This window comes from Scyliorhinus canicula, chromosome 27, assembly GCF_902713615.1.
Source record: "Scyliorhinus canicula chromosome 27, sScyCan1.1, whole genome shotgun sequence".
Classification (NCBI taxonomy): domain Eukaryota; kingdom Metazoa; phylum Chordata; class Chondrichthyes; order Carcharhiniformes; family Scyliorhinidae; genus Scyliorhinus; species Scyliorhinus canicula.
Window position 1 is genome coordinate 2,856,699 of NC_052172.1, and position 26,231 is coordinate 2,882,929.

General features: G+C 47.6%; 1 protein-coding gene and 1 non-coding gene across 3 annotated transcripts in view; one reads left to right on the forward strand and one right to left on the reverse strand.

The window, feature by feature from the left end:
• The window catches only part of LOC119957801 (metastasis-associated protein MTA1-like), a 159,951-nt gene that overhangs the window by 57,356 nt on the left and 76,364 nt on the right, over window positions 1-26,231 (reverse strand). For both annotated transcript variants that reach the window (XM_038785910.1, XM_038785909.1), the window contains exons 4-7: window positions 12,766-12,843; window positions 11,262-11,321; window positions 7,987-8,125; window positions 1,568-1,631 (exon numbers count right to left, since the gene is read on the reverse strand). In XM_038785910.1, coding sequence (XP_038641838.1) covers window positions 1,568-1,631; window positions 7,987-8,125; window positions 11,262-11,321; window positions 12,766-12,843 — 341 coding nt within the window. The remainder of the gene's footprint in view (window positions 1-1,567; window positions 1,632-7,986; window positions 8,126-11,261; window positions 11,322-12,765; window positions 12,844-26,231) is intronic.
• trnap-cgg lies at window positions 23,465-23,554 on the forward strand. Its single transcript is given in 2 exon segments — window positions 23,465-23,500; window positions 23,519-23,554. It is a non-coding gene; the product is annotated as a tRNA-Pro (tRNA).

Consider the following 26,231-nt stretch of genomic DNA (forward strand, 5'->3'; position numbering starts at 1 on the left):
CAGGAAAAGCAGGGTTACTTTAGAGTGCAGGTTCAACACCTCCCTTTGCCACTAGGAGGGAGTTCCAGAGCTCCCCAAATCCTTCCCTTTCTGGAAGAAGGGAATTCCAGACTCACTTATTTCCCAGTAATCCAAAGAGATTCATGCAGAAACTCAACCAAGCCGCCTGTCCGAAGCCCAAATCAGACAGGTTGACATTAAACTGCTATCGACTCAGTATGGGGAAAAGGATGGTGGCGTAGTGGTAACATCACTGGACTGGGAATCCAGAGGTTAATGTTCTGGGGACATGGGTTCAAATCCCACCAGAGCAGCTGGTGGAATTAAATTCAATTCATAAATCTGGAATATAGGGCAGCACGGTGGCGCAGTGGTTAGCACTGCTACCTCACAGCGCCGAGGTTCGATCCCGGCTCTGGGTCACTGTCCGTGTGGAGTTTGCACATTCTCCCCATGTTTGGGTGGGTTTCACCCCCACAACCCAAAGATGTGCAGGATAGGTGGATTGGTCATGCTAAATGGCCCTAAATTGGAAAAAATTAATTGGGTACTCAAAATTTATTTAAAAAAAATAATATATCTGGAATATGTATGCTATCATTGATTATCGTGCCAGCCTGGTTCACTTATCTCCATTTAGGGAAGGAAATCTGCCATTCTTATCCATTCTGGCTTACATGCGACTCCAGACCCACAACAATGTGGTCGATCCTTACGAAATGGCCGAATGGAGCCACGTTCAAAGGCAATTAGGCAACAAATGACAAAAAGAGTCCCTGAATTTTGATTTCAAAAAACTGTGCACTGGTGCAAACCTTAAAAAGCTGACAACTTAGAAAAGGAAATACAAGGAGAAACAGTCTTGAATACACGAACGCATTCTGTGTATAAGCACCAAGAGACTGAATAAATGTGCAAACATTTTTGAAAACCTTTACAATATTGATTTCTCCAGTGCTTCACCCATCTCCTACCAGAAATTAAAAGCAATTTCTGGAATTTAATGTGAAAAACGGAACCCGTTCAACAAGACGGATGCACTCAGTAGCACTCTCGCATGGCATACATGGACACATGAGACAGCGCGAGTGGGTGGCACAGCGGAGCCGGCACACAACTTCTGGATAAGAGTGAACATGCTTCGAATTGGGACGTTAACTCAGCCCCCAAGGGAATAGGCATATGACAGCACGCAGGGTTGGGCTGAAGCCAAACCAGTCTGCATTGCTGGTCTTAAGTCACTTGTGTAGTAATATCTTGATCAAAAGTCTCACATACATCATGTACTTACTGTCGGTGTTCTTTCTTGCAACACATTCCCCTCCATCACACTTTTGTTAATAACATCCATTACAAAGTGTCACATCTTCCCAGCCTGATTATTGCATGATATGTGCTATAAGGCAGACTGTCACACATGCAGTACTGATTGACAGATACACACACACGATACTCTGGGAATTTCGGAGAATGCGGACGACTGTTCCCTATGCAGCTTATTGTACTTCCTCTAATGGAGGATAACAGAAGGGGGGCGGGGGCGGGGGCGGGGGCGAAAAACACTCACCTCTTTCTCCAGATATGAAAAGACTGCTTCAGTTTCATTCAGCAGAGTCACACTGCATTTACCTCTGTGTGGAAACAAAAGAGGTAGCTTATTGTATTTAAAAGCAGAGGGGCATAAACCGTATGATACAAATTAACTCTGCCAACCTGGGGCCTCGGCGATCTTTGTGCACTACACACAAATATTTAAGTTGAAACCACCAGAACTCTCATGATGCTAAACACTCCATCAAACGCCATTTGTGTATGTTTTTGCCCACACGTCGGAGACAGTGTATATGGCATGATTTCAATTCCCATTACTACCTGTCTGAATGCACGACAAATTATGATGTGGGCTCAAATTAAAGTCAAACTTAAACTGGGAGAATTCACATCTGAGGATTGGTTTGCTATAACGTGGCTCACTATTGCTTGTAACTCGACATAACACAGGTCTGTCTTCAGACCCCAAACCTTTCATTCAAATAGGATTTGTCCAGTGGGATATTAAACCACACAAGTCAGGAAACACTTCCAGCTTAACAACTGAGCTATGTTGAGGCAGCAATGAAACAAATTCAAATAATCTCACCACCCTTGAATTGGGAAAGGGTAAATCTATTAGTGCTGCGATGCTGGCTGTCCAGTGACTCCTGCTGGACAGTGTATACATTGCAAGCCTGAGCATTAGGCATCAACAAAAAGACAAGTGATGAAAGGGCCCAATGCGCGCAAATCATTTTAGCCTCGAAGCAACTGTTAATTGATCTAGGAGACAAAAGAAATGCACAAGCCTGTAATCTTTTAAACCCAGCCAGATGTGTTCCCCATCCAATACACTGAGAACTCCATTAGAACACAGTCTCACCCAGATCATGGCCTCAAGACATGGACATGAACTGTGGTATAGTGGGGGCCAGTGAAGACAAATTGTTCAATAGTCATAAATATATTTGAGTTTTTGTATGACAGGATGGGTAGAGCGGAGCAACAATACTTAGGGCACAAATTCACGTTCTGGGATGAAACTGCCATATAGATCCCACCCATAGCCCCAGTAACAATCTTGCTGAAGTTCTACTGTTACATTATATTAAGAACAAACAACATTTGGTTACGCAACAAACTTTTAGGTTAGACTACTGGGATAGGGCAGGTTGGGCGGGGGGAGTGGACCTGGGTAGAGTGCTATTTCCGAGGGTCATTGCAAGCTCGATGGGTCGAATGGCCTCCTTCTGCACTGTAGGGATTCCATGATTCTATGGTATACGTGCAGTGTCAGAACGGTTTCTAAATTTGGCAATGTGATAGATGTAAGAAATATTCATATTTTATATATTTTTCCAGTAGTGTTATTAAAATCTAGGTTAAGATGCATACTGACAGCATTACTGCTAGAGCTGCAATTAAGGTGTCATAAAAGTGCTGTAACCATTGATTTGCAGATGATGTATTCTGTTAATGGATCTTGAGAACCATTTACTTGTTTACAGATAGCTAGCTAATAGAAAAATGTTTACATTTGAAGGATCATTGGGGTGTAGACAATTTGAGGTGTTTGGTCCTGGCTAAACAAATCAAGGGACATCTTGTAATAAGAGACCAAAGAATGCCTTATGCTTTGGGTACAGTTTGTGTAATTTATGAGAGGAGCCAGGTCTGTCTGAAAAGGCAGTTGGTCCTAGAATTCTAATCTGAACAGTCTGTTTGGTCCTGATGGTTCTCTCCAAAGAATTTGCACAGAGAAAAGCAAGTAGAAATGTGGTTAACTTTATTCAGGAGTGTTATCTGTTTGCTTAATTGGAATATAGTGGCAGGTTTTGGAAGGTTTTCCCTATTACTTAAGAACCGCTGTAAGTGTGAACTGTAAAGCTATTTCTTTGTTGCTAATGTGGTTAATTCTGTTTGTTTCAATATATATACATATTTTTTATAAATTTATTTATTTTAAATTAAGAGGCAATTTAGCGTGGCCAATCCACCTACCCTGCACATCTTTGGGTTGTGGGGGCGAAACCCATGACGACACGGGCAGAATGTGCAACTCCGCACGGACAGTGGCCCAGGGCCGGGATCAAACCTGGGACCTTGGCGCCGTGAGGCAGCAGTGCTAACCCACTGTGCCAGCGTGCTGTGCTCAGTTTGTTTCAATATAACTCATCAGTTCTGTGGTCCAGTAACACTTCCTCTCAGTTTTACAAATTGCAAATACTTGGGTTCTCATCCAGGATTCTAACATCGATTATTGAGTTTTCTTAGTCTTTCCATCACTGCAGAATTTTCATTTATTCCATAGAAGGCCGAACGAAATCGCTCTTTCTCCAAGAGAATTACTTCAATGCAGAAAACATTTGATCTCCAAAAGACCAAACACAAACTACAACCAGTTGCCTGGCCGACGGCTTCTCACATTCCAAATGTTACTGAATCAGAATGGTTATAGCACGGAAGGAGACTATTCAGCCTGTCATGTTGGTGCTGCCCCCCCAAAATAGCAATGTCCACAGTTTAACTTCCCTACCTTCTCACTGTAAGATCTGCACATTCTTTTTTTCCAGATGATAATCCAATATCCTCGTCAATTTTTTTTTTAAACAATCAGTTCAAACCCAGTATCTCTTCTTCCATGGAATGAGGCTCCATTTTCCAAAGTCTAGCAAAGTCTGACTAGGCCACACAGACATTTAACAGATTATCTTTCTTGCGAATTTCATGCAAAGAACTCCAATAGAAGGGCCAAATGGTCAACATCGAACCAACTGGTATCCACATCACAAAATCCTTCTTCATGTCTTCTGGAAGCAACAACGCCAAGGCCATACCTGGTTTTCTCTTTAGTAGGAACGTAACCGGTGTCCACATATCCACTCCATTCTTCCAGTGGTCACCTGGTTCAGACTCTGAGAATGTATGAAGGTAATCATACCCCAGCAATTTACATTTGTCGCCTGCTATTTTGCACAACAGCCACTGGGATCGTAGTTGTGTGTCCAGAACAATTCTTCTTGGTTACAAAGTTGGCTTTTAGGTAACCATTATTTCTTACCATGTTAAATTCCAGTAAACTAGGGCAGAACTGGGGCCCGCCTTCACACACTTCTGAAAGCATTTATTTACAAGAGTAATATATTTCTTTTCTTTTTAAATAAATTAACTTTTTTAAAAAATTTTTTTAGAGTACCCAATTCATTTTTTCCAATTAAGGGGCGTGGTCAATCCACCTCCCCTGCACATGTTTGGGTTGTGGGGGTGAAACCCACGCAAACACGGGGAGAATGTGCAAACTCCACACGGACAGTGACCCAGAGTCGGGTTCAAACCTGGGACCTCGACGCCGTGAGGCAGCAATGCTAATTACTATACCACCGTGCTACCCCTAAGGAACACATCCTCAAAGGGGCGTGCCATACAATGCGGAATCATGCATGTCTTAAGGTTGGTGTGGTACCATGGGACACAATGTGCATCCTGTGGTGGGATTTAAGAACCCACACCCGCATTAAGGGAGTTATGCAACCCAGGTTACTCTAGAGGTTCTTGCTATGTACTGAATGTTCAGCTATTTCGTGACCAAATAGCAACTTTGTTCCTGTAAGATGAATGGGGCAGGCAGGTCAAGGTGAATAGAAATATAGAACAGTACAGCACAGAACAGGCCCTTCGGCCCTCAATGTTATGCCGAGCCATGATCACCCTACTCAAACCCACGTATCCACCCTATACCCGTAACCCAACAACCCCCCCCTAACCTTACTTTTATTAGGACACTACGGGCAATTTATCATGGCCAATCCACCTAACCCGCACATCTTTGGACTGTGGGAGGAAACCGGAGCACCCGGAGGAAACCCACGCACACACGGGGAGGATGTGCAGACTCCACACAGACAGTGACCCAGCCGGGAATCGAACCTGGGACCCTGGAGCTGTGAAGCATTTATGCTAACCACTATGCTACCCTGCTGCCCATAGAGCAGTTAAAATCCCAGTTCGAGGCAACAAGCGGCCTCGTGATGGCATACTTCAGCTCAAGATATTTATTTTTACTGCAACTAAGAAGCGTTTGAAATCAAAGAGTGCCAATGACCTTAGTACCACACTGCAAATCCCAGTTCTCTCTCCGGCGGGTAGGTATTGTGTTGCTGACAGAGCAGAGTATCTGCACACAGTGGCTTTGCACGAGTCACGGTGATATATAATCGTGTGGCTTCATCCCCTTCTTTCAAGCCAGGAGCTCTCAAACCTTTTGCTTCCGAGGAACAAATCCAGGACCCCATAAGTGAGCACTTGGAAACAAAACCCCCAACGCGGTGGGGAACCAGCGGCTCAAATTGACCACAGTAGTAATGGCCGGTGGTATAGAGAAATAAACCAGGCCTGGACCAACTTTACCCAACCAGCCTCGGCGCCATCATTCCTTCAAATGCCAGTTGCAGCAACACTCCAATTTCCTCCTCCTCACCCCTTCACAACAGATGGCAGCATTGGCACAATGGACACAAGCCACCGTATTGCACCTATCCATCCATTAAGTACATGGCCATAAATATAAAGCTCCAAAAAAAATCATAACACACCTGTAGCTAATTTATTAGTTCAAGCTCAATACATTGAAGGAGGGAATCAAACTGGATTATTACAGCCTAAATGGGGGCTCAGAAATCTGGCACGTTTCTTTCTTTCTACCTTCCCCTCCTCAGAGGCCACCTGATGCATACACTCCTTCCACTGACTCAGTTGGCAGCTGTACCATCTGAGGAAATACAAGAAGAATGTGGTTTGATCCCTGGCCTCTGCAATAGCAGGCGATCACTAGGAGGGCAGAGGAAACACTATAAGGACACTCTGAAATCCTCCCAAAAGAAATGCAACATCCCCACCGACACGTGGGAATTGCTTGCTTTAGAACGCACAAGCTGGGCACCCGGGAAGGCACCAATCACCTGGAGTGGCAGGGTGGAGCGCGCAGAGGCCATGCGTAAACAGCGGAAGGAGCGCGCAGAATCCAGAGTGTACAACCCATCAACCTCATCAAACATCAGCTGCCAAACCTGTGGCAGAGTCTGTGGATCCAGGATTCAGCCACCACAGGAACCACCTCCCCGGAGTGGCAGCGAGTCACCCTCAAGCCTGAGGGACCGCCCAAGAAGAATGTGAAATTGCTAGATTTGAGCTGGGGAGACAGGTGTCGTCTGAACCGTCCCGTTTCCTGTTCGCTCAGTACTGAACCCTAACACTGATCACAGTCCACAGGCGGCAAAGTGTCTTTCCTTCCACCCTGCCCTCCAAGCCCAGTGGCAGGCGCGCACTTTCTCCATTGACGGTATTCCCCACTGCCAGCACCCGTATCCTCCCTGGCGCAAGTTAAACAAGGACACTCACAACAGAACAAACCAGCCTCTCTTCAGATACATTCGGAAGGAAATGGTTTCTACAGAAAGCTTGCGCCAGCTTGTTCCAGCGAAAAACTAACTTGTGATTTACCCACCAACTCAGCTGCAGGGAGTTGTAATTCCTATTTTACATAACCGTTAAAAGTAATGAACGTAAAAATTAAAAGAAAGGGGCTACATTTTGTGATAACAAGTGAATTCATTGAGCCACATTCAAATAGTCAACAGCTGTACTGAATAGTAGCAGAAACCTGTACACGCAGACTTTTTTTTATAGCTCAGACTATTTCACTCTGATTGAAGAAATCAACGCATAACCTCTAAAATCTACTTGTGGACTGCTGGTTGTGAACCTCTGCTCTGTTACCTGGACCTAGATACTGAAACAGTCACATTGAGTGCTAAACAGGCAGACTACTTCATACTGCATGCCAGCTTTAGGTGTAACTGGCACCAGTGTGGGTTATTTGCTGTGGAACGTTCCACTGGATTTTGGACTGTGCAAGTTATCCGGACCATCTGTGCAGTAATACAGGTTTCTCCCTTCCCAGACAAGGCATCAGACCATTTCAATAAATGGATTAGCAATAGCTGCAACCAGCAACTTCTCACCTGGACAATTCTGCTGCCAGAAATCATAGAACCACTACAGTGCAGGAGGACATTCAGTCCATCGAATCTGCACCAACCCTCTGAAAGAGCAGCCCACCTAGGCCCATGTCCCGACTCTAACCCTGTATGCCCATCTAACCTGCATATCTTTGGACGCAAAGGGGCAATTGATCATGGTCAATCCACCCAACCTGCAAATCTTTGGACTGTGGGAGGAAACCGGAGCCCTGGGCTTACAGGGATCGGAGGAAAACCACACAGACATGAGGATAATGTGCAAACTGCACACAGTCACTTGAGGTCAGAATTGAACCCCTGTCCCTGGTGCTATGAAGCAGCGGTGGCGACTACTGAAGGGACTGACCAGCTGGTGGTTGGATATTTTGTGAGTGAGAGGAGGGAGACTGCAAGTACAATTCACGCATTTGCTTACCGTATGTGCGTGGCTGGTAAGGATTCAAGTTGTCGCGACAAAAACAGCTCTCGATGCTTGAGCTGGTGTTGCTGTTTCTCTGTCAACTGCTGTGGGTTGTCCAAGTTTGCTTCTGTTTCCATTTCCTCCTCCAGATCTTCTGCAATTAAGAACACAACAAAGGGGTTACACCAGATGCTACTGCGCGGCGCTTTGAACAAGGCAATCCACTGAGGGTTCGGGGCAGATCCTCACACACTCACTCTGCCTGTGCCTAAGAGCAAAAGACTTCAGAAATACTGGAGCTCCATTACTAGCTTGACAGTCAAAAGTTAGCCTCAAATTTGGAGAGCCCACATTGTGTCTGCCTTTCTACACTGGAGGGTTGCTCTTCTGGAGAAATCAGACCCACCCAAGGAATAGACACAACCAGAAAGGTACTTCTCCAAAAATTATATTTCAAAAACCACACATTTGCCCTGAAGGTCGAGGCTAAAGCAGATTGCTGTGCCAAGTGGCGAGAACTTTATATCTAATTTCTGCTACATCTGGGAGTACTTAATGGCAACATTAGATACTTGCAGTGAAAAATGTTTTGTTTCTCAGTGCCAACACCCTCAATAAACAGAAACCCTCCCCTGATCCCCCAACAATTACGTGTGAGGTGATGTATTTTGGGAGGACTAACACGACAAAGGAATACACATTAGAAACATGCTTCTTTCCTGCACTGTGCACCTAGGGAGGGGAGGAGGCATGCTTATCTCTTCGGCCCACCCATGACTTCCCACAGCGTTAAACTAGACGGACGGAAAGTCTCGAGCTCAATTGCAGACCTGTGCAGAGTTGGTCACTGCCAGCTGCGGTAGCAAGGGTACACCTGACTGGAACAGTGTGGGAGATAGCGGGAGAGTCAACATCGAATCTCGGCCCTTGCCACGATCTGGTATCCTATTGGGCTGTGGTCATATCAAGGCCCAGGCCAAAATTCAATCCAAGATTTAGTGATCACTAGCAGTGTTGGTCTCACAGCATCTCTCGCACTCTTCTATCACACCACAGCTGACCTACACCTCAGCTGCGTATCGTTAACAACATGCAAAGCAGAAGCAAGCCTTATGGCCGAACAGGTTGCTCTACCATATAAGATGACCAGTGGCAGGGAAGTTACTGGAAAACATTCCGAGGGGCAGAATTAATCTCCACTTGGGAGAGGCAAGGATCAATCAAGGATAGTCAGCATGGTTTTCTCAAGGGGAGATCACGACAACACATTTGATTGAATTTTCCGATGATTGGATTGGATTGGATTTGTTTATTGTCACGTGTACAGAGGTACAGTGAAAAGTATTTTTCTGCGAGCAGCTCAACAGATCATTAAGTGCATGGGAAGAAAAGGGAATAAAAGAAAATACATAATAGGGCAACACAAGGTAGTAAAAGAAAATACATAATAGGGCAACACAAGGTAGTAAAAGAAAATACATAATAGGACAACACAAGGTCAATAAAAGAAAATACATAATAGGGCAACGCAAAGTAGGTGAGACGAGGTAGGAGGTGACTAGGTGTGTAGATGAGGGCAGTGCGGTTGATGTACTTTACAAGGGCTTCAGTAAGGATTTTGACACGGTTCCACATGGGAGACGGATCAAAATAAGAGCCCATGGGATCCAGGGCATTTTGGCAAATTGGATCCAAAATTGGTTTAGTGGCAGCAGGCAAAGGGTTGGTCAAAGGTTGTTTTTGTGACTGGAAGCCTATGTCCAGTGGTGTACCGGAGCGATCGGTGCTGGGTCTCTTGCTGTTTGGAGGGTACATCAATGATCTAGACAGGAGTGTGGGGGATATGATCAGTAAGTTCGCAGGTGGCACAAAAACTGATGGTGGGGTCAACAGTGAGGAGGAAAGCCTTAGATTACAGGGCAATATAGACGGTGCGATGGGCAGAACAGAGGCAAATGGAATTTAACCTGGTGTGAGGTGATGTATTTTGGGACGACTAATAAGGCAAAGGAATATACAACAGATGGTAGGAAACTGGGGAAGTACAGAGGATCAGAAGGACCTTGGGGTGCATGTCCATCTTTCCTGAAGGCGGGAGGATGGGTAGATAAGGTGGTTAGAAAAGCATATGGAATACTTGCCATGAGGCATAGAATATAAGAGCAGGGAGGTGGTGATGCAGCTGTATAAAACGCTGGTTAGGCCACAGCTGGAATACTGTGCGTAGTTCTGGTCACCACATTATAGGAAGGATGTGATTGCACTCGAGAAGGTGCAGAGAAGATTCACCAGGATGTTGACTGGGTTGGAGTCCAGCTATGGAGAGAAATTGGTTAGGCTGGGGTTGTTTTCCTGAGAGCAGAAAAGGGGGACCTGATTGAGGTGTCCAAAATTATGAGGGACATAGATAGGAAGAAACATTTCCACCCCCCTCCCAGTATGAGTCAATAACCAGGGGGCATAAAGGACAGAAGATTTGGAGAGGATTTGAGGGGAAACTCTTTCACCCAGAATCTGGAACTGGCTGCCTGAAAGGCTGGTAGAGGCAGGAACCCTCAACATTTAAGAAGCATTTAGATGAGCACTTGACTCGCCATAGAATACAAGGCTACTGACCAAGTGCTGGAAAGCAGGATTAGAATAGATAGCTACTTGATGGCCGACGCAGACACTACAGGCTGAAGGGCTCTTTTTGTGCTGTAAATCTCGTGACTCTATAGCTGAATTTCTACAGGAGCTCTACTTTATCACATTATCTCCATATCCCTCCATTTTCCCCGAGTGCTCAAAAATCTCGCAATCTCAGCCTTGTACCAATCGAGTATCTAGGAATTTTTAGATGCAGAGAGTTCCAAAAATTCACATATATCCAAGTAAAGAAATTTCTCATATCAGTCATAATTGGCTGGACCCCGTATTCTGAGATTAGGACCACCAGTTCTAAACCCTTCAGCCAGGGTAGGTGCCCTTCTAACCTGTCATGCCCTCTTTAAGATTTTGTATGTTTAAATTAGATTACCCCTCATTCTTCTAAACCCCATGGACACACAAACCATAGTTTCTGGCTTTGCTCCATTTTTAACAATTAGCGTTGTGCTTTTCTCCAAAGCGGAGAACATTACGTTTCCCGATATTGAAGTCCATTTGGCAGTTTTTGCCCACAGTCATATGGTTTCCTCCAATTCCGAACACCTCTTTTTTTTTTACTATTAATGTAACTGCAACACCAGCGATAACCATTGTAAATAACGGTGATTGGAAAAATCTAGGAGTTCAGAATAGGGGCTCACTTGAAGAGCAGCTACTGAGGGTATTGGCACCCAAGGTCTCTTCCCAGCTGGAGTCGGCACCTGGGGAGGGGGTGGGGTGAGGGGTGGAATAAAGAAACACAAATGGCATTTACATAACATCAAAAACATCCCAAAGTGCGTCACATACTTTGAAGTGTGTATTATTTAGTTGTTGCACTAAAAGGGAGTAAATGAAAACTTTGAGGCTGTGACTCCAGCCAACAACAGGAAAATTGTAGACTTTCAGGAGGCAACAGGACAAAACAGTTCAATATATCAATCCTGGACGAAACTTAATTCATAAAGACAACATTGTGTCATAAGAAATACAAGGACATTAAATCCAAGGGCATTAATACTAGGAAGCTATTAATATACATCTTGATGTGGAGATATTTTTACATCCTGCCTTGAATTGTGGATTTAAATGACTAATTCAAGCAATCAGTAAATATCAGTCTGTTTTGTACAAAGCACAAATTAACTGGAATCATAGAATTTACAGTGCAGAAGGAGGCCATTCGGCCCATCGAGTCTGCACTGGCTCTTGGAAAGAGCACCCCACTTAAGCCCATGCCTCCACCCTATCCCCGTAACCCCACCTTGGCTTTTTTGGACACTAAAGGCAATTGATCATGGCCAATCCACCAAACCTGCACATCTTTGGACTGTAAGTAACAGCAAAATTTAGTAAGTAACCAAAAGCATATAGAAGTTGGAGAGCGCAGTTAGCTGGATGGCTGGCTTGTGATGCAAAGTGATGGCAACAGCACGGGGTCAATTCCCGTACCAGCCTCGCTTTCTCAACCTTCTCCCTCGCCTGTGTAGTGAACCCTAGGTTAAATCACTACCAGTCAGCCCTCTCTCTCTCTCCCGGGGTTTCAGCCTTTAGTCCTCTGGGAGTATGGCAACTTTCACAGACGTGCTGCCAATGGCAGCTGGTTGATAGCAGATCCATGATGCAGGCCAACTCGAAAGTGAAATGAATTCTACGCTGCCCCTTTGGGGCGGCACGGTAGCACAGTAGTTAGCATTGTTGCTTCACAGCGCCAGGGATCCGGGTTCGATTTCCAGCTTAGGTCACTGTCTGTGTGGAGTCAGCACGTTCTCCCTGTGTCTGCGTGGGTTTCCTCCGGGTGCTCCGGTTTCCTCCCACAAACTCCCGAAAGACGTGCCTGTTAGGTGAACTGGAGATTCTGAATTCTCCTTCTGTGTACCCGAACAGGCGCCGGAATGTGGGGACAAGGGGCTTTTCACAGTAACTTAACTGCTGTGTTAATGTGAGCCCACTTGTGACAATAATAAAGATTATTTTTCGCCTTCAACAAGATCAGAATCAAAGAAAGTCAAAATTCTAACATCAAAGATTCATCTCATTGTTCCTGCAGCGTTATGGTCTGTCCTTTTAGTCCAAAGAATAAGCTAAAAGCCAGGAACACAACATTGTGCTGGGGTCCTGATGGGACGCAGACAGAAATGACCCAAGAGATGGCCAATTACTTACCAGCTTTCGGCAGTGTTTCTTGTGGAACATCTGGGACCTCAGTCGGTAGTGTAGGGTCACAATTATCCAGCTCTTGGCCTGCACAAAACACGAACAAATAACAAATGATGAAAGGACTCATTTCATTAAAGGATTACTGTGCTCTCGTTTGACATTCTCGGCATTTATTGCTCTTGCTCAACATCAATATAACACTTGCTCAACATCAATAGCATGGACTTGCCATGCACCAAGTCATGGAGATGCCATTGTTAACACAGGAATCAATGCTGGGGGAAGCAAGTAGGATGCTCACCAGCAGCACTGGTATGCTATTCCAGACCCAACACTTCCACCCCAATCCACAGAAAACAGTTCAGTCGGCATTCCATCTGCACAATAACACCACCAGGAAAGAAATCCTTCTGCAGACGATGGTTCACCCACAATGATAGGATCCTCACCTATTGGCCTCATCGTAGCAACACCAGCCAAATTGTTATAATTCGGTTGAATGTGAACAAGCAAAGCGTAATCCTCATCATTTTCACCGACTCCAGCCACCACCAAACATCTTCCCTTCACTCCCTCTGTCAGCATTCCGCAGCGACCTTTCCCTCTGGAATAATCTAGTCCACTCCTCCACCATGCCCAGTACCTCTCCCATCACCCATGGCACCTTCCCATGTAATCGCAGAAGGTGTAACACCTGCCCCTTTACCTCTTCCATGCTTAACATTCCAGGCCCCAAACACTCATTCCAGGTTCAGCAGCATTTCACTTGCATCTCTTCCAATTTGGTGTATTGCAGTCGCTGCTCCCAATGTGATCTCCTCTATATCGGAGAGACCAAACGCAGACTGGGTGATCGCTTTGCTGAGCACCTTCGGTCTGTGCGCATTCAGGACCCTGACCTTCCTGTTGCTTGGCATTTTAACACAACACCCAGCTCCCATGCCCACATGTCTGTCCTTCGCCTGCTGCAATGCTCCAGTGAAGCTCAACGCAAATTGGAGGAAGAGCATCTCATAGAACATAGAACAGTACAGCACAGAACAGGCCCTTCGGCCCTCAATGTTGTGCCGAGCAATGATCACCCTACTCAAACCCACGTATCCACCCTATACCCGTAACCCAACAACCCCCCCTTAACCTTACTTTTTAGGACACTACGGGCAATTTAGCATGGCCAATCCACCTAACCCGCACATCTTTGGACTGTGGGAGGAAACCGGAGCACCCGGAGGAAACCCACGCACACACGGGGAGGACGTGCAGACTCCGCACAGACAGTGACCCAGCCGGGAATCGAACCTGGGACCCTGGAGCTGTGAAGCATTTATGCTAACCACCATGCTACCGTGCTGCCCTGTTATCTTCCGTGTTAGGCACTCTACAGCCTTCCGGTCTCAATATCGAATTCAAAAACTTCAGATGATCAACTCTACCCCACCTCGACCCCTTGGTTTTCATTCCATTTCATCTGTCTTTTACCTTTTGTTTCTTTCTCGTCTTTCTTTACATATATTCCCCCCCCACCCCCACTCTTTCCCCCTATCTTATCCCCGCTTTCCTTATCTTTTCTCCCCTTTGCTTCCCCTTCTTCTTATTTCACTTCTCTCCCTCCACATCTACATCTGTCAGTTTACCCTCTGATTTTAATTTCTCTGCTGTTTGGTCTTTCACACCTTTTGTTCTCTCTGGGGACTGCCATTAGCACTCTTTTTACCCAGCCTTCAGAACAGCGACCACAACACCACACAACCCTGCCAGGGCAATCTCTGCAAGACATGCCAGATCATCGACATGGACACCACAATTACACGTGGAAACACCACCCACCAGATACGCGGCACATACTCGTGCGACTCGACCAATGTAGTCTACCTCTTACGCTGCAGGAAAGGATGTCCCGAAGCGTGGTACATTGGCGAGACCATGCAGACACTGCGACAACGAATGAACAGGCATCGCGCGACAATCACCAGGCAGGAATGTTCCCTTCCAGTCGGGGAACACTTCAGCAGTCAAGGGCATTCAGCCTCGGATCTCCGGGTAAGCGTTCTCCAAGGCGGCCTTCAGGACGTGCGACAACGCAGAATTGCCGAGCAGAAACTTGTAGCTAAGTTCCACACGCATGAGTGCGGCCTCAACCGGGATCTTGGATTCATGTCGCATTACATTCATCCCCCAGCATCTGGCCTGGACTTGCAAAATTCCACCAACTCTTCTGGCTTGAGACAATTCACACTTCTTTAACCTGTGATTATCCCTCTCTCTGGATCTGTAATGATCTGGATCATGACCAATGCTCAATTTCCCTCGACAAAGACGTGAAAACCCCACCAAGGAAGCACTCCAAATCGCAAACTCTCGCATTCCAAGCATTGTCCGGCATCGCTGACTTTGTCTATATAAATGTTTCTGGATCATACCTCTCCAGTCACCTGAGGAAGGAGCAGTGCTCCGAAAGCTCGTGTTTGAAACAAACCTGTTGGACTTTAACCTGGTGTTGTATGACTTCTTACTGTGCTCACCCCAGTCCAACGCCGGCATCTCCACATCACTCTTTTTATGGCTATTAGCACTTTTTTTCCTTGGTTTCTGTGGCTATGACTCATCTTTCATCTCCCACTTTCTATGCCTTTTGACTTTCAGCACAGTAAGAAGTCTTACAACACCAGGTTAAAGTCCAACAGGTTTGTTTCGAATCACTAGCTTTTGGAGCACAGCTCCTTCCTCAGGCGAATGAAGAGGTGGGTTCCAGAAACATACATATAGACAAAGTCAAAAATGCAAGACCATACTTTGAATGAGAGTCTTTGCAGGTAATTAAGTCTACAGGTCCAGACGGAGCCACTGGAGAGAGGGATAATCACAGGTAAAGAGGTGTGAATTGTCTCAAGCCAGGACAGTTGGTAGGATTTCACAAGACCTTTTACTTTGACAAAGGGTCATCTGGACTCAAAACATTAGCTCTTTTCTTTCCCTACAGATACTGCCAGACCTGCCGAGATTTTCCAGCATTTTCTCTTTTGGTTTCAGATTCCAGCATCCGCAGTAATTTGCTTTTATTTATGAGCTGGAAACTGGCTGGAACATCATGGCGGAGCAGAACACTTTGCTCTGTTCCAGAATATGGCGCTGCCTCATCGTCCTGCCTCATCCACAAAGCGCCGGTGGATGAACAGCTGAATGCTATCAGAAGAGCTGTGTCGGAGACACGTGGATGACAGAGTGACTCGCACACCAGCTGCCCGCCATTCTCCAGGAATTGGAAGAAGAAAAATCATGACCAATGCTCAATTTCCCTCGACAAAGACGTGAAAACCCCACCAAGGAAGCACTCCAAATCGCACTGACCATTCTGGGAAACTGCAGGCAACATTTATGCAGTGGATATCAGGCCACAAATCAGAAGGATGTAATCATGGACCCAAGGAAGGCAGAGAGCATTACCAGAGACCCCTCCCACCCAGGCATTGCCGTCTTCCAGACCCTTCCATCAGGCAGAAGGTACAGAAGTCTGAAGGCTCGCACATCCAGACATAGGAACAGCTTCTTCCCCACAGCTACTGAACTCCTCAACGACTCCCCCTCAGACTGATCTGATCCCTGCAAGAACACTTCACGACGCCCTATGCTGCTCTTGCTCATGCATCTGCTTTGCTTGGCCCCTTGTTCCGCACTGTAACCAATCACTGTATTATTTGTCAATGTTCTCTGTTGATTATTCTTTTTGACTACTATGTACGTACTGTGTACTTTCCCTCGGCCGCAGAAAAATACTTTTCACTGTACTTCAGTACATGTGACAATAAATCAAATCAAATTGTGACCCTGCGTGTCACAATCCCATGGAACACACTACACCAACGTGCACGCTAAGGCCTGCTGTGGAAGGGATCTCATTTCTTCATCGAAGGAGGCCTTTGAGTGGATAGTTAAATTAGACATTTCACTATAAATTTTCCCACCTTTTACAAAATAGTAGCACTGCAGCACATATCCCCAGAATAGAATTTGTGAGAATTATTTTTATATAAAGCACCATTTCCTGTTGATAAAACAACTGAAAGATTCAAATGTGAAATAAATGTAGGCAGGCCACAGGGCTGGCCAACTGGGTGACGGCCTCAATCTGCATCGTGCTGTCCAGAAGGTTGCAGAACATTCATCTGGCTTAGACTGAAATGGGATTGGGATGGGGGGGGGGGGGGGGGGGGGGGGGGGGGGGGGTCTGATCGCTGCCCTGAAATGGTGAATGTGACTGTGACACTCTTCAAGGGCTCTCAGTCTGCTGATGCCAGGCTCAGACAGGGCAACGTATTATCCAAATAAAGTGGCAGGTGCCGGCTGGGGGGGGCGCAAAGAGTGGGGGGGGGGGGGGGGGGGGGGAGGGCAGAGAGGGGGGGGCAGAGGGGAGGGGGGGGGACGGGCAGAGACAGACAGACAGAGAGACAGAGAGACAGACAGACAGAGAGACAGAGAGACAGAGACTGAGACCGAGAGAGAGACTGAGACCGGAGAGAGTGAGGAGACGAGAGCAGAGAGAGAGAGAAGGAGAGGACGGAGAGCAGAATGAGAGCGAGAGAGAGAGAGAGACGGAGCGAGAGAGAGAGAGACCGAGACCGAGAGAGGAGAGACCGAGACCGAGACCGAGAGAGGAGAGAGAGAGACTGAGACGAGGGGAGAACGAGAGAGACGAGAGAGAGAGACCGAGGGAGCGAGAGAGAGCTGAGCGAGAGAGAGAGAGACTGAGAGACCGAGAGAGAGAGAGAGACTGAGACCGAGACCGAGAGAGAGAGAGACGAGACTGAGACCGAGAGAGAGAGACTGAGACCGAGAGAGAGAGAGAGAGACCGAGAGAGAGAGAGAGAGACTGAGACCGAGAGAGAGAGAGAGACGGAGACCGAGAGAGAGAGAGAGACTGAGACCGAGAGAGAGAGAGAGACTGAGACCGAGAGAGAGAGAGAGACTAGACCGAGAGAGAGAGAGAGAGAGACTGAGACCGAGAGAGAGAGAGAGACTGAGACCGAGAGAGAGAGAGAGAGAGACTGAGACCGAGAGAGAGAGAGAGACTGAGACCGAGAGAGAGAGAGAGACTGAGAGAGAGAGAGACTGAGACCGAGGAGAGAGAGAGAGACAGAACCGAGAGAGAGAGAGAGCTGAGACCGAGAGAGAGAGAGAGACTGAGAGGGAGAGAAACTGAAAGAGAGAGAGACTGAGGGAGAGAGAGAGAGACTGAGACGAGAGAGAGAAGAGACTGAGACCGAGAAGAGAGAGACTGAGACCGAGAGAGAGAGAGACTGAGACGGAGAGAGAGACTGAGACCGAGAGAGAGACTGAGACAGAGAGAGAGACTGAGACAGAGAGACCGAGAGAGAGAGACCGAGAGAGCGAGACCGAGAGAGCGAGAGACCGAGAGAGCGAGACCGAGAGAGCGAGACCGAGAGAGCGAGACCGAGAGAGCGAGACCGAGAGAGCGAGACCGAGAGAGCGAGACCGAGAGAGCGGAGGAGACCGAGAGAGCGAGACCGAGAGAGCGAGACCGAGAGAGCGAGACCGAGAGAGCGAGACCGAGAGAGCGAGACCGAGAGAGCGAGACCGAGAGAGCGAGACCGAGAGAGCGAGACCGAGAGAGAGCGAGACCGAGAGAGCGAGACCGAGAGAGCGAGACCGAGAGAGCGAGACCTAGACCGAGAGATTACATTGCAGCTTGCAAAAAAAACAGCAGGGTTCAAATGGGTCAACACATCAAGTGATCTGTTCCATTATGTTTGAGATTTGGGATCATCCAGTGCCAACGTCTCTTTCAGATGTGGCTGTATATGCGAATGGTGAAGAAACACCACAGTAAGTAGCTTTGTGCTTTAGGCTAATCACTGCTACAGTTAGATTTATGTACAATAAAGGGGCTCGCTGTGGTAAAGCAGGGACTTCAAAGGCCCCTCCCAACACATTAGCACAGAGGAGCTCAGTGATGTACATTGCTCTCGTCTGCACCCTCTCCTGGCTTCAATCACTCAAAACGAACAAAAGGCTTTCTTCTCGGAGAGAGAAATAGTCCCCAGCCACAACGGTTAAACTACTTTGAAAGGTCTCTCTCTCTCTCTTTCAGACACCAAGCCTGTCCTCCAACACAGGCTGGCAAACCGCCAGGCCTTTCTCTGAAACTTGGGGGAGATTTGGTCACGTGTTTGCTGCTCTTGTTCAGTGTGCATTGATTACAGAGGCAAAGGGGATAAGCTTCTCCCCGCTGCCTCGCAAGAACAGCCGCAGCTGCCTGTGGAGTCTCCAGGCAGCCATGTTGGACGGGCAGACCCAGCAGATGGAGGCAGCAGCCAGCGGAATCCCACCGAGAGGAGAAGCTTCCGCGAGAATTGGCACCGCCTCAGAGCTGTGACATCAGCTTCACTTGGATGCCAAGTTGATGCACAAGAACACCAACGGCATTTTATTTTAAAATGTTTTAAGTAGTGCCAGCATTGGATATCGAACGCATCAAAGTGAACAATTCAACGCCTGGGACTAAACTCTTTCCCCACCAATTAAGAGAATGATGGCAGACACCATTTTTACAATGACAATATCTTTGCAGTTGTTCTTTTTCCTCCTCCACCTCTTGAGGTACATCCCCTCAGCAGGACCCACACTTTGCTCCACCCTGCGGGACACAACAACCCCAACCCCCCCCCCCCCCCCCCCCCCACAGTCCCAGCCCCGCATGCACGTTCACCACCTTCTTCCCAGCTGCTGCCCCACTGCACAGCTCAGAACCAACCACACCCGCAGCAAAATTACCATCACTCCCCATTCTCTCAGGACCCTCCCAAAAGCACAGAGTGACCCCCCCAGGGTCCCCTCTTCCCCACTCAAAAGCACGGAGTGACCCCCAGCCCCCCCCCCCCCCAGCAGTATCCCACTACAATGGCAACCACACATAATGCCACGAGTGTCAGTCCCGCACACTTAGAACATAAGAACATAAGAACTAGGAGCAGGAGTAGGCCATCTGGCCCCTCGAGCCTGCTCCGCCATTCAATGAGATCATGGCTGATCTTTTGTGGACTCAGATCCACTTTCCGGCCCGAACACCATAACCCTTAATCCCTTTATTCTTATAAGAACTTCTTCCACAACTATTGGAAAGCTTTCTCTTCGAAAGTTCATCATTGCTTTTAGATATAGCATCAACGCATTTCCAGTTCGAAGGGCGAATCCTCTCACTTTTCCATGCCTTGTGGTCAATACAAGATTACTGAAAGATAATAATCAAAGATCAGGAAAGCACTGGGAGTATAACAGAGTGTCGATGGCACACATTATATCATCAACTTGGACATAAACTGCAGGATGTTCTGCCGACAGGTTTTACATTTCACCTTCAGCATAGTGGCTCCAACACAAACATTTTAACAGGGAATATAGGGTAAATAACATTGCTGGGTGAAGTAAGGTGCATGCCGATAGCACAGAGAGGGGTAATGCAGTATGACGGATAATCCAAGACAGGAGGGGAAGAACGCAACACAAAACACAAGAAATAGGCACTGGAGCGGACCATTCGGCCCATCAAGTATGCTCCGCCGTTCGATAGGAGCATGGCTGATTTTGGGCTTCAAATCCATTTTCCCACCCGTTCCCCAAATCCTCGAGAAACCAAAAATCTGTCTCCCTCAGTCTTAAATCTATTCAACGACGGAGCAACCAAGACTCTCTGCAGTAGAGAATTCCAAAGATTCCCAATTCTGAGTGAAGAAAGTTCTCCTCACCCCAGGCCTAAACTTTTTTTTTTACAACTTTAGAGTACCCAAATATTTTTTTTCCCAATTAAGAGGCAATTTAGCAAGGCCAATCCACCGACCCAGCACATCTTTGAGTTGTGGGGGTGCAAACTCGACATGGATATAGTGACCCAGGGCCAAGATTCAAAACTCGGGTCCTCAGCGTCGTAGGCTGTAGTGCTAACCACTGTGCCAGGTGCTGCCCTATCCCAGTTCTAAATCCCGAGAATGTGCCCCCGTGTTTTAGATTTCCTGACCAGCGGGAACAATCTCTCAGCGTCCACCCTCTCAAACCCTTTCAGAGTTTTAGTGAGATCTTCCCTCATTCTTCCAACTCAAGTGAATATAAACCAAATTCACTCAGCCTCCCACCATAGGACAATCCCCTCGTCCCAGGGACCAGTTTAGTGAACCTTCGCTGCACCGTCTCCAATGCGAGTATATCCTTTCTTAGATGTGAAGACTAAAGCTGAGCACGTCTTCCAGATGTGGTCTCACCAAAGCCCTGTACATCTGTAGCAACACTTGTTTATTCTTGAATTCCAAACCCCTCACCATAAAGGCCAATGTATCATTCACCTTGCTCATTGCTTGCTAACCTGCGGCGTTCCTCGTACCAGCACACCCAGGTCTCAAGAGATACCAACACTTACACGTTTCTCACCTTAGAAAAATATTCTGCTTGTTATTCTTCGGACCAAAGTAAATAACTACATCTTCCCCACATTACACTCCTTCTACCATCTTGTTGTCCACTCACCAAACCTGGTTGTATCTCTTTGCAGCCTGTGTGTCCTCCCTGCAACTTCCATTTCCCCCTAGGTTGTTATCATCAGCAACTTAGATACATTACACTCTGTCTCTTCATCCAAGACATAATATACAGATTGTAAATAGCTGAGGCTCGAGCACTTATTCCTGCAACTTCCTGCCGAATTGAAATAGCCCCGTTTATGCCCACTGTGTCTGCTAAACAATCCTCTATCCATGATAATATATTATCCATAACTCCACGAGTCCTTAACTATTAATCTTACCTCGGCAAAAGGTAAAGTTGCCATAATTCCAGGTGACCGTAGGCTGCTTTCCTTTCAGGGAGAGAGCTGGCTGGTGATTTGACTGCCAAATTATTGCAGACCTTTGTATGCACTGCACCCCTACCACATGAAGCCCCCAAATTTCCCAGGACCTCATGGAAGGGACAGAACTCCCCTTTCCTTGGATTCAGAGTAAATCAATGCAAAGTAAAAAATGGGATACCTCTTACCAATATTTTTATTTTATAAATTTAGAGTACCCAATTCATTTTTTTTTCCCAATTAAGGGGCAATTTAGCGTGGCCAATCCATCTTTGGGTTGTGGGGGGCGAAACCCACGCAGACACGGGGAGAATGTGCAAACTCCACACGGACAGTGACCCAGAGCCGGGATCGAACCTGGGACCTCGACGCCGTGAGGCAGCAACGAGGGACCATCACAGCTTTCCACCGTATTCCTCAGAAAATAAACTGAGGAATGGGGCTACTATCGGAAGGTTATTCCCTCCCGCGATCAATCAAAACAAAGCAGGGATTGGATCTGGGAACGTCACTGCTACAGAAATGAAGAAAATAAAAGTCTTGCATTGCTATTGCACAACCCCAAGGTGCTTTATAGCCACTCCAGTAAGTGTTGAAAAAGGGGCACATAATTTGCAGACAGTAAGCTCCCATCAATAGTAAAAAATGCTGCACAATCTCAGCAGGGGCTGGTTTAGCTCACCAGGCTAAATCGCTGGCTTTTAAAGCAGACCAAGCAGGCCAGCAGCACGGTTCGATTCCCGTACCAGCCTCCCCGGACAGGCGCCGGAATGTGGCGACTAGGGGCTTTTCACAGTAACTTCATTGAAGCCTACTCGTGACAATAAGCGATTTTCATTTTTCATTTCATTTCATCTGTGGAGAGAGAACGGGAGACAACGTTCCGAGTCTGGATGACTCTGTCAAAGCAGAGCCACCCAGACTCGAAAGGTTGGCTGCCTCTTCACTCAACAGACGCAGCCAGCCTCGCTGAGATTGTCCGGCCTTTTCTGTTTCAGGTGCTGGAATCTGTTTTTATTTCACCCACGTGTAGCATAAAGTGACAAGGACCAGATAATCAGTTTGAAACGGTAGCGATTCGAGGATAAGTGTTGGCCAGGCCACCAGGAAAAATCCCAACAATCTTCTGTTCTGGGCCCAGGGTTTAGAGAACCCCAAAGTGTATCATGGAGTTCAACTTACCCACAACTTTGAATAGATTGTGGTATGGGGAGCACACGGCCCACCCTACAGGTGTGGTGCCGCAGAAATGGAAAAGTATTTTTTAAAGCAAAACAATGTTTATTCTATGAACTCAAGTTAACCTTTTTAAAACATAGTGAACATCTTAGCAACCCCCAAAGAATACAACACAAAGTAATCCTTAATAACTTGCCAAACAACATCCAGAAGACAAAAGAAACACCTTTTAACAGAAGCACATTAGGTTTACATTCACTACTGAGAACATTTATAATTCTGAATTCACCAAATGATCAAGAGATAGTCTTTTCATGGCAGAGAGATCAACAGTACACCTGCTCTGTCTGGCTTCAGCTCCAACACTGAAAACAAAACTAAAACACCCCCTGCAGCAAACAGCCTAAAACAAAAGTTAAAAGCTGACAGACAGACCAGCTCCATCCATTCTCTGACATCACTGCAGTAGTAAACACCCATTTCTTAAATGTACTCCGTACAGATATTTATGTACACACCCATTTCTTAAAGGTACTCTCACATGACACTTCGAGAGGGTAGATGGGGCTTCAGGTTAACATGTCACTGAAAGACTGCACGGCACAGCCGAGACATCAAATTTGAGCACAGACAATAGGAGGCCATTCAGCCCTCTGAGCCTGTTTCATCATTCAGGGCTCGTTGGTCTAGGGGTATGATACTCGCTTCGGGTTTGTGAGTCTCGGAATTTGCGAGAGGTCCCGGGTTCAAATCTCGGACGAGCCCTTTGATGAGGTTTTCTATACTGGGCTGAGAGGTGGCAAATGGAGTTTAATGTGGAGAATGTGGAGTTTAATGTGGGGCCTCACAGTAGCATGGTGGTTAGCATCAATGCTTCACAGCTCCAGGGTCCCAGGTTCGATTCCCGGCTGGGTCACTGTCTGTGTGGAGTCTGCACGTCCTCCCCGTGTGTGCGTGGGTTTCCTCCGGGTGCTCCGGTTTCCTCCCACAGTCCAAAGATGTGCGGGTTAGGTGGATTGGCCATGCTAAATTGCCCGTAGTGTAAGGTTAATGGGGGGATTGTTGGGTTACGGGTATACGGGTATACGGGTTACGTGGGTTTAAGTGGGGTGATCATTGCTCGGCACAACATCGAGGGCCGAAGGGCCTGTTCTGTGCTGTACTGTTCTATGTTCTATGTTCTAAGTGTGAGGTGATTCACTTTGGAAAGAATAACAGAAATGCGGAATATTTGGCTAATGGTAAAATTCTTGGTAGTGTGGATGAGCAGAGGGATCTCGGTGTCCATGTACATAGATCCCTGAAAGTTGCCACCCAGGTTGATAGGGTTGTGAAGAAGGCCTATGGTGTGTTGGCCTTTATTGGTAGAGGGATTGAGTTCCGGAGCCATGAGGTCATGTTGCAGTTGTACAAAACTCTAGTACGGCCGCATTTGGAGTATTGCGTACAGTTCTGGTCGCCTCATTATAGGAAGGACGTGGAAGCTTTGGAACGGGTGCAGAGGAGATTTACCAGGATGTTGCCTGGTATGGAGGGAAAATCTTATGAGGAAAGGCTGATGGACTTGAGGTTGTTTTCGTTAGAGAGAAGAAGGTTAAGAGGTGACTTAATAGAGGCATACAAAATGATCAGAGGGTTAGATAGGGTGGACAGCGAGAGCCTTCTCCCGCGGATGGAGGTGGCTAGCACGAGGGGACATAGCCTTAAATTGAGGGGTAATAGATATAGGACAGAGGTCAGAGGTGGGTTTTTTACGCAAAGAGTGGTGAGGCCGTGGAATGCCCTACCTGCAACAGTAGTGAACATGCCAACATTGAGGGCATTTAAAAATTTATTGGATAAGCATATGGATGATAAGGGCATAGTGTAGGTTAGATGGCCTTTAGATTTTTTCCATGTCGGTGCAACATCGAGGGCCGAAGGGCCTGTACTGCGCTGTATCGTTCTATGTTCTATGTGCATCGTGGCTGATTATCCAATAGCCAAATCCCGCTTTCCCCATTCCCCTATCCTTTGGTGCCCTTTCCCTCAATTGCTGCATCTAACTGTTTCTTGAAAACATGCAATGTTTTGGCCTCAACTGCTTCCTGCGGTAAACAAACTCCACATGCAGGAAACAATCTGAGTGAAGATATTCCTCCTAATCTTTGTCCTAAATCAGATTCCCTACAGCACAGCCATTCCCGACGGCGCAGCCATTCATTCCCCACGGCGCAGCCATTCATTCCCCACGGCGCAGCCATTCATTCCCCACGGCGCAGCCATTCATTCCCCACGGCGCAGCCATTCATTCCCCACGGCGCAGCCATTCATTCCCCACGGCGCAGCCATTCATTCCCCACGGCGCAGCCATTCATTCCCCACGGCACAGCCATTCATTCCCCACGGCACAGCCATTCCCCACGGCACAGCCATTCCCCACGGCACAGCCATTCCCCACGGCACAGCCATTCCCTACGGCACAGCCATTCCCTACGGCACAGCCATTCCCTACGGCACAGCCATTCCCTACGGCACAGCCATTCCCTACGGCACAGCCATTCCCTACGGCACAGCCATTCCCTACGGCACAGCCATTCCCTACGGCACAGCCATTCCCTACGGCACAGCCATCCCCTACGGCACAGCCATTCCCTACAGCACAGCCATTCCCTACAGCAGCCATTCCCTACGGCACAGCCATTCCCTACGGCACAGCCATTCCCTACGGCACAGCCATTCCCTACGGCACAGCCATTCCCTACGGCACAGCCATTCCCTACGGCACAGCCATTCCCTACGGCACAGCCATTCCCTACGGCACAGCCATTCCCTACGGCACAGCCATTCCCTACGGCACAGCCATTCCCTACGGCACAGCCATTCCCTACGGCACAGCCATTCCCTACGGCACAGCCATTCCCTACAGTACAGCCATTCGACCCATCAATTCTACACCAAGCCTGTGAAGGGGCATCCATCATAAATCCTCTCCCCCACCGCATCTCTGTCATCCCAACTAGCATTTGGACACGAAAGGGAAAGGGAGGGAAGAGAGCGCCCGGGGGGGAATTTATTCTCAACCGCCCGCTGAAATGGCAGAGAATGCCAGCCAGTTTATAGGCAATTAAGGATGGGCAATACACAACCCAAAGATGTGCAGGGTAGGTGGATTGGCAACGCTAAACTGCCCCTTAACTGGAAAAAAGAGGGCTGCGGGGTTGGGGGGAGAGAGCGCTGCGGGGTGGGGGGGGGGGGGAGAGCGCTGCGGGGGGGAGAGAGCGCTGCGGGGTTGGGGGGGGGGAGAGAGGGCTGCGGGGTTGGGGGGGGGGAGGAGGAGCGCTGCGGGGTTGGGGAGAGAGAGAGGGCTGCGGGGTTGGGGGGGGAGAGCGCTGCGGGGGGGAGAGAGCGCTGCGGGGTTTGGGGGGGGGGAGAGAGGGCTGCGGGGGTTGGGGGAGAGAGG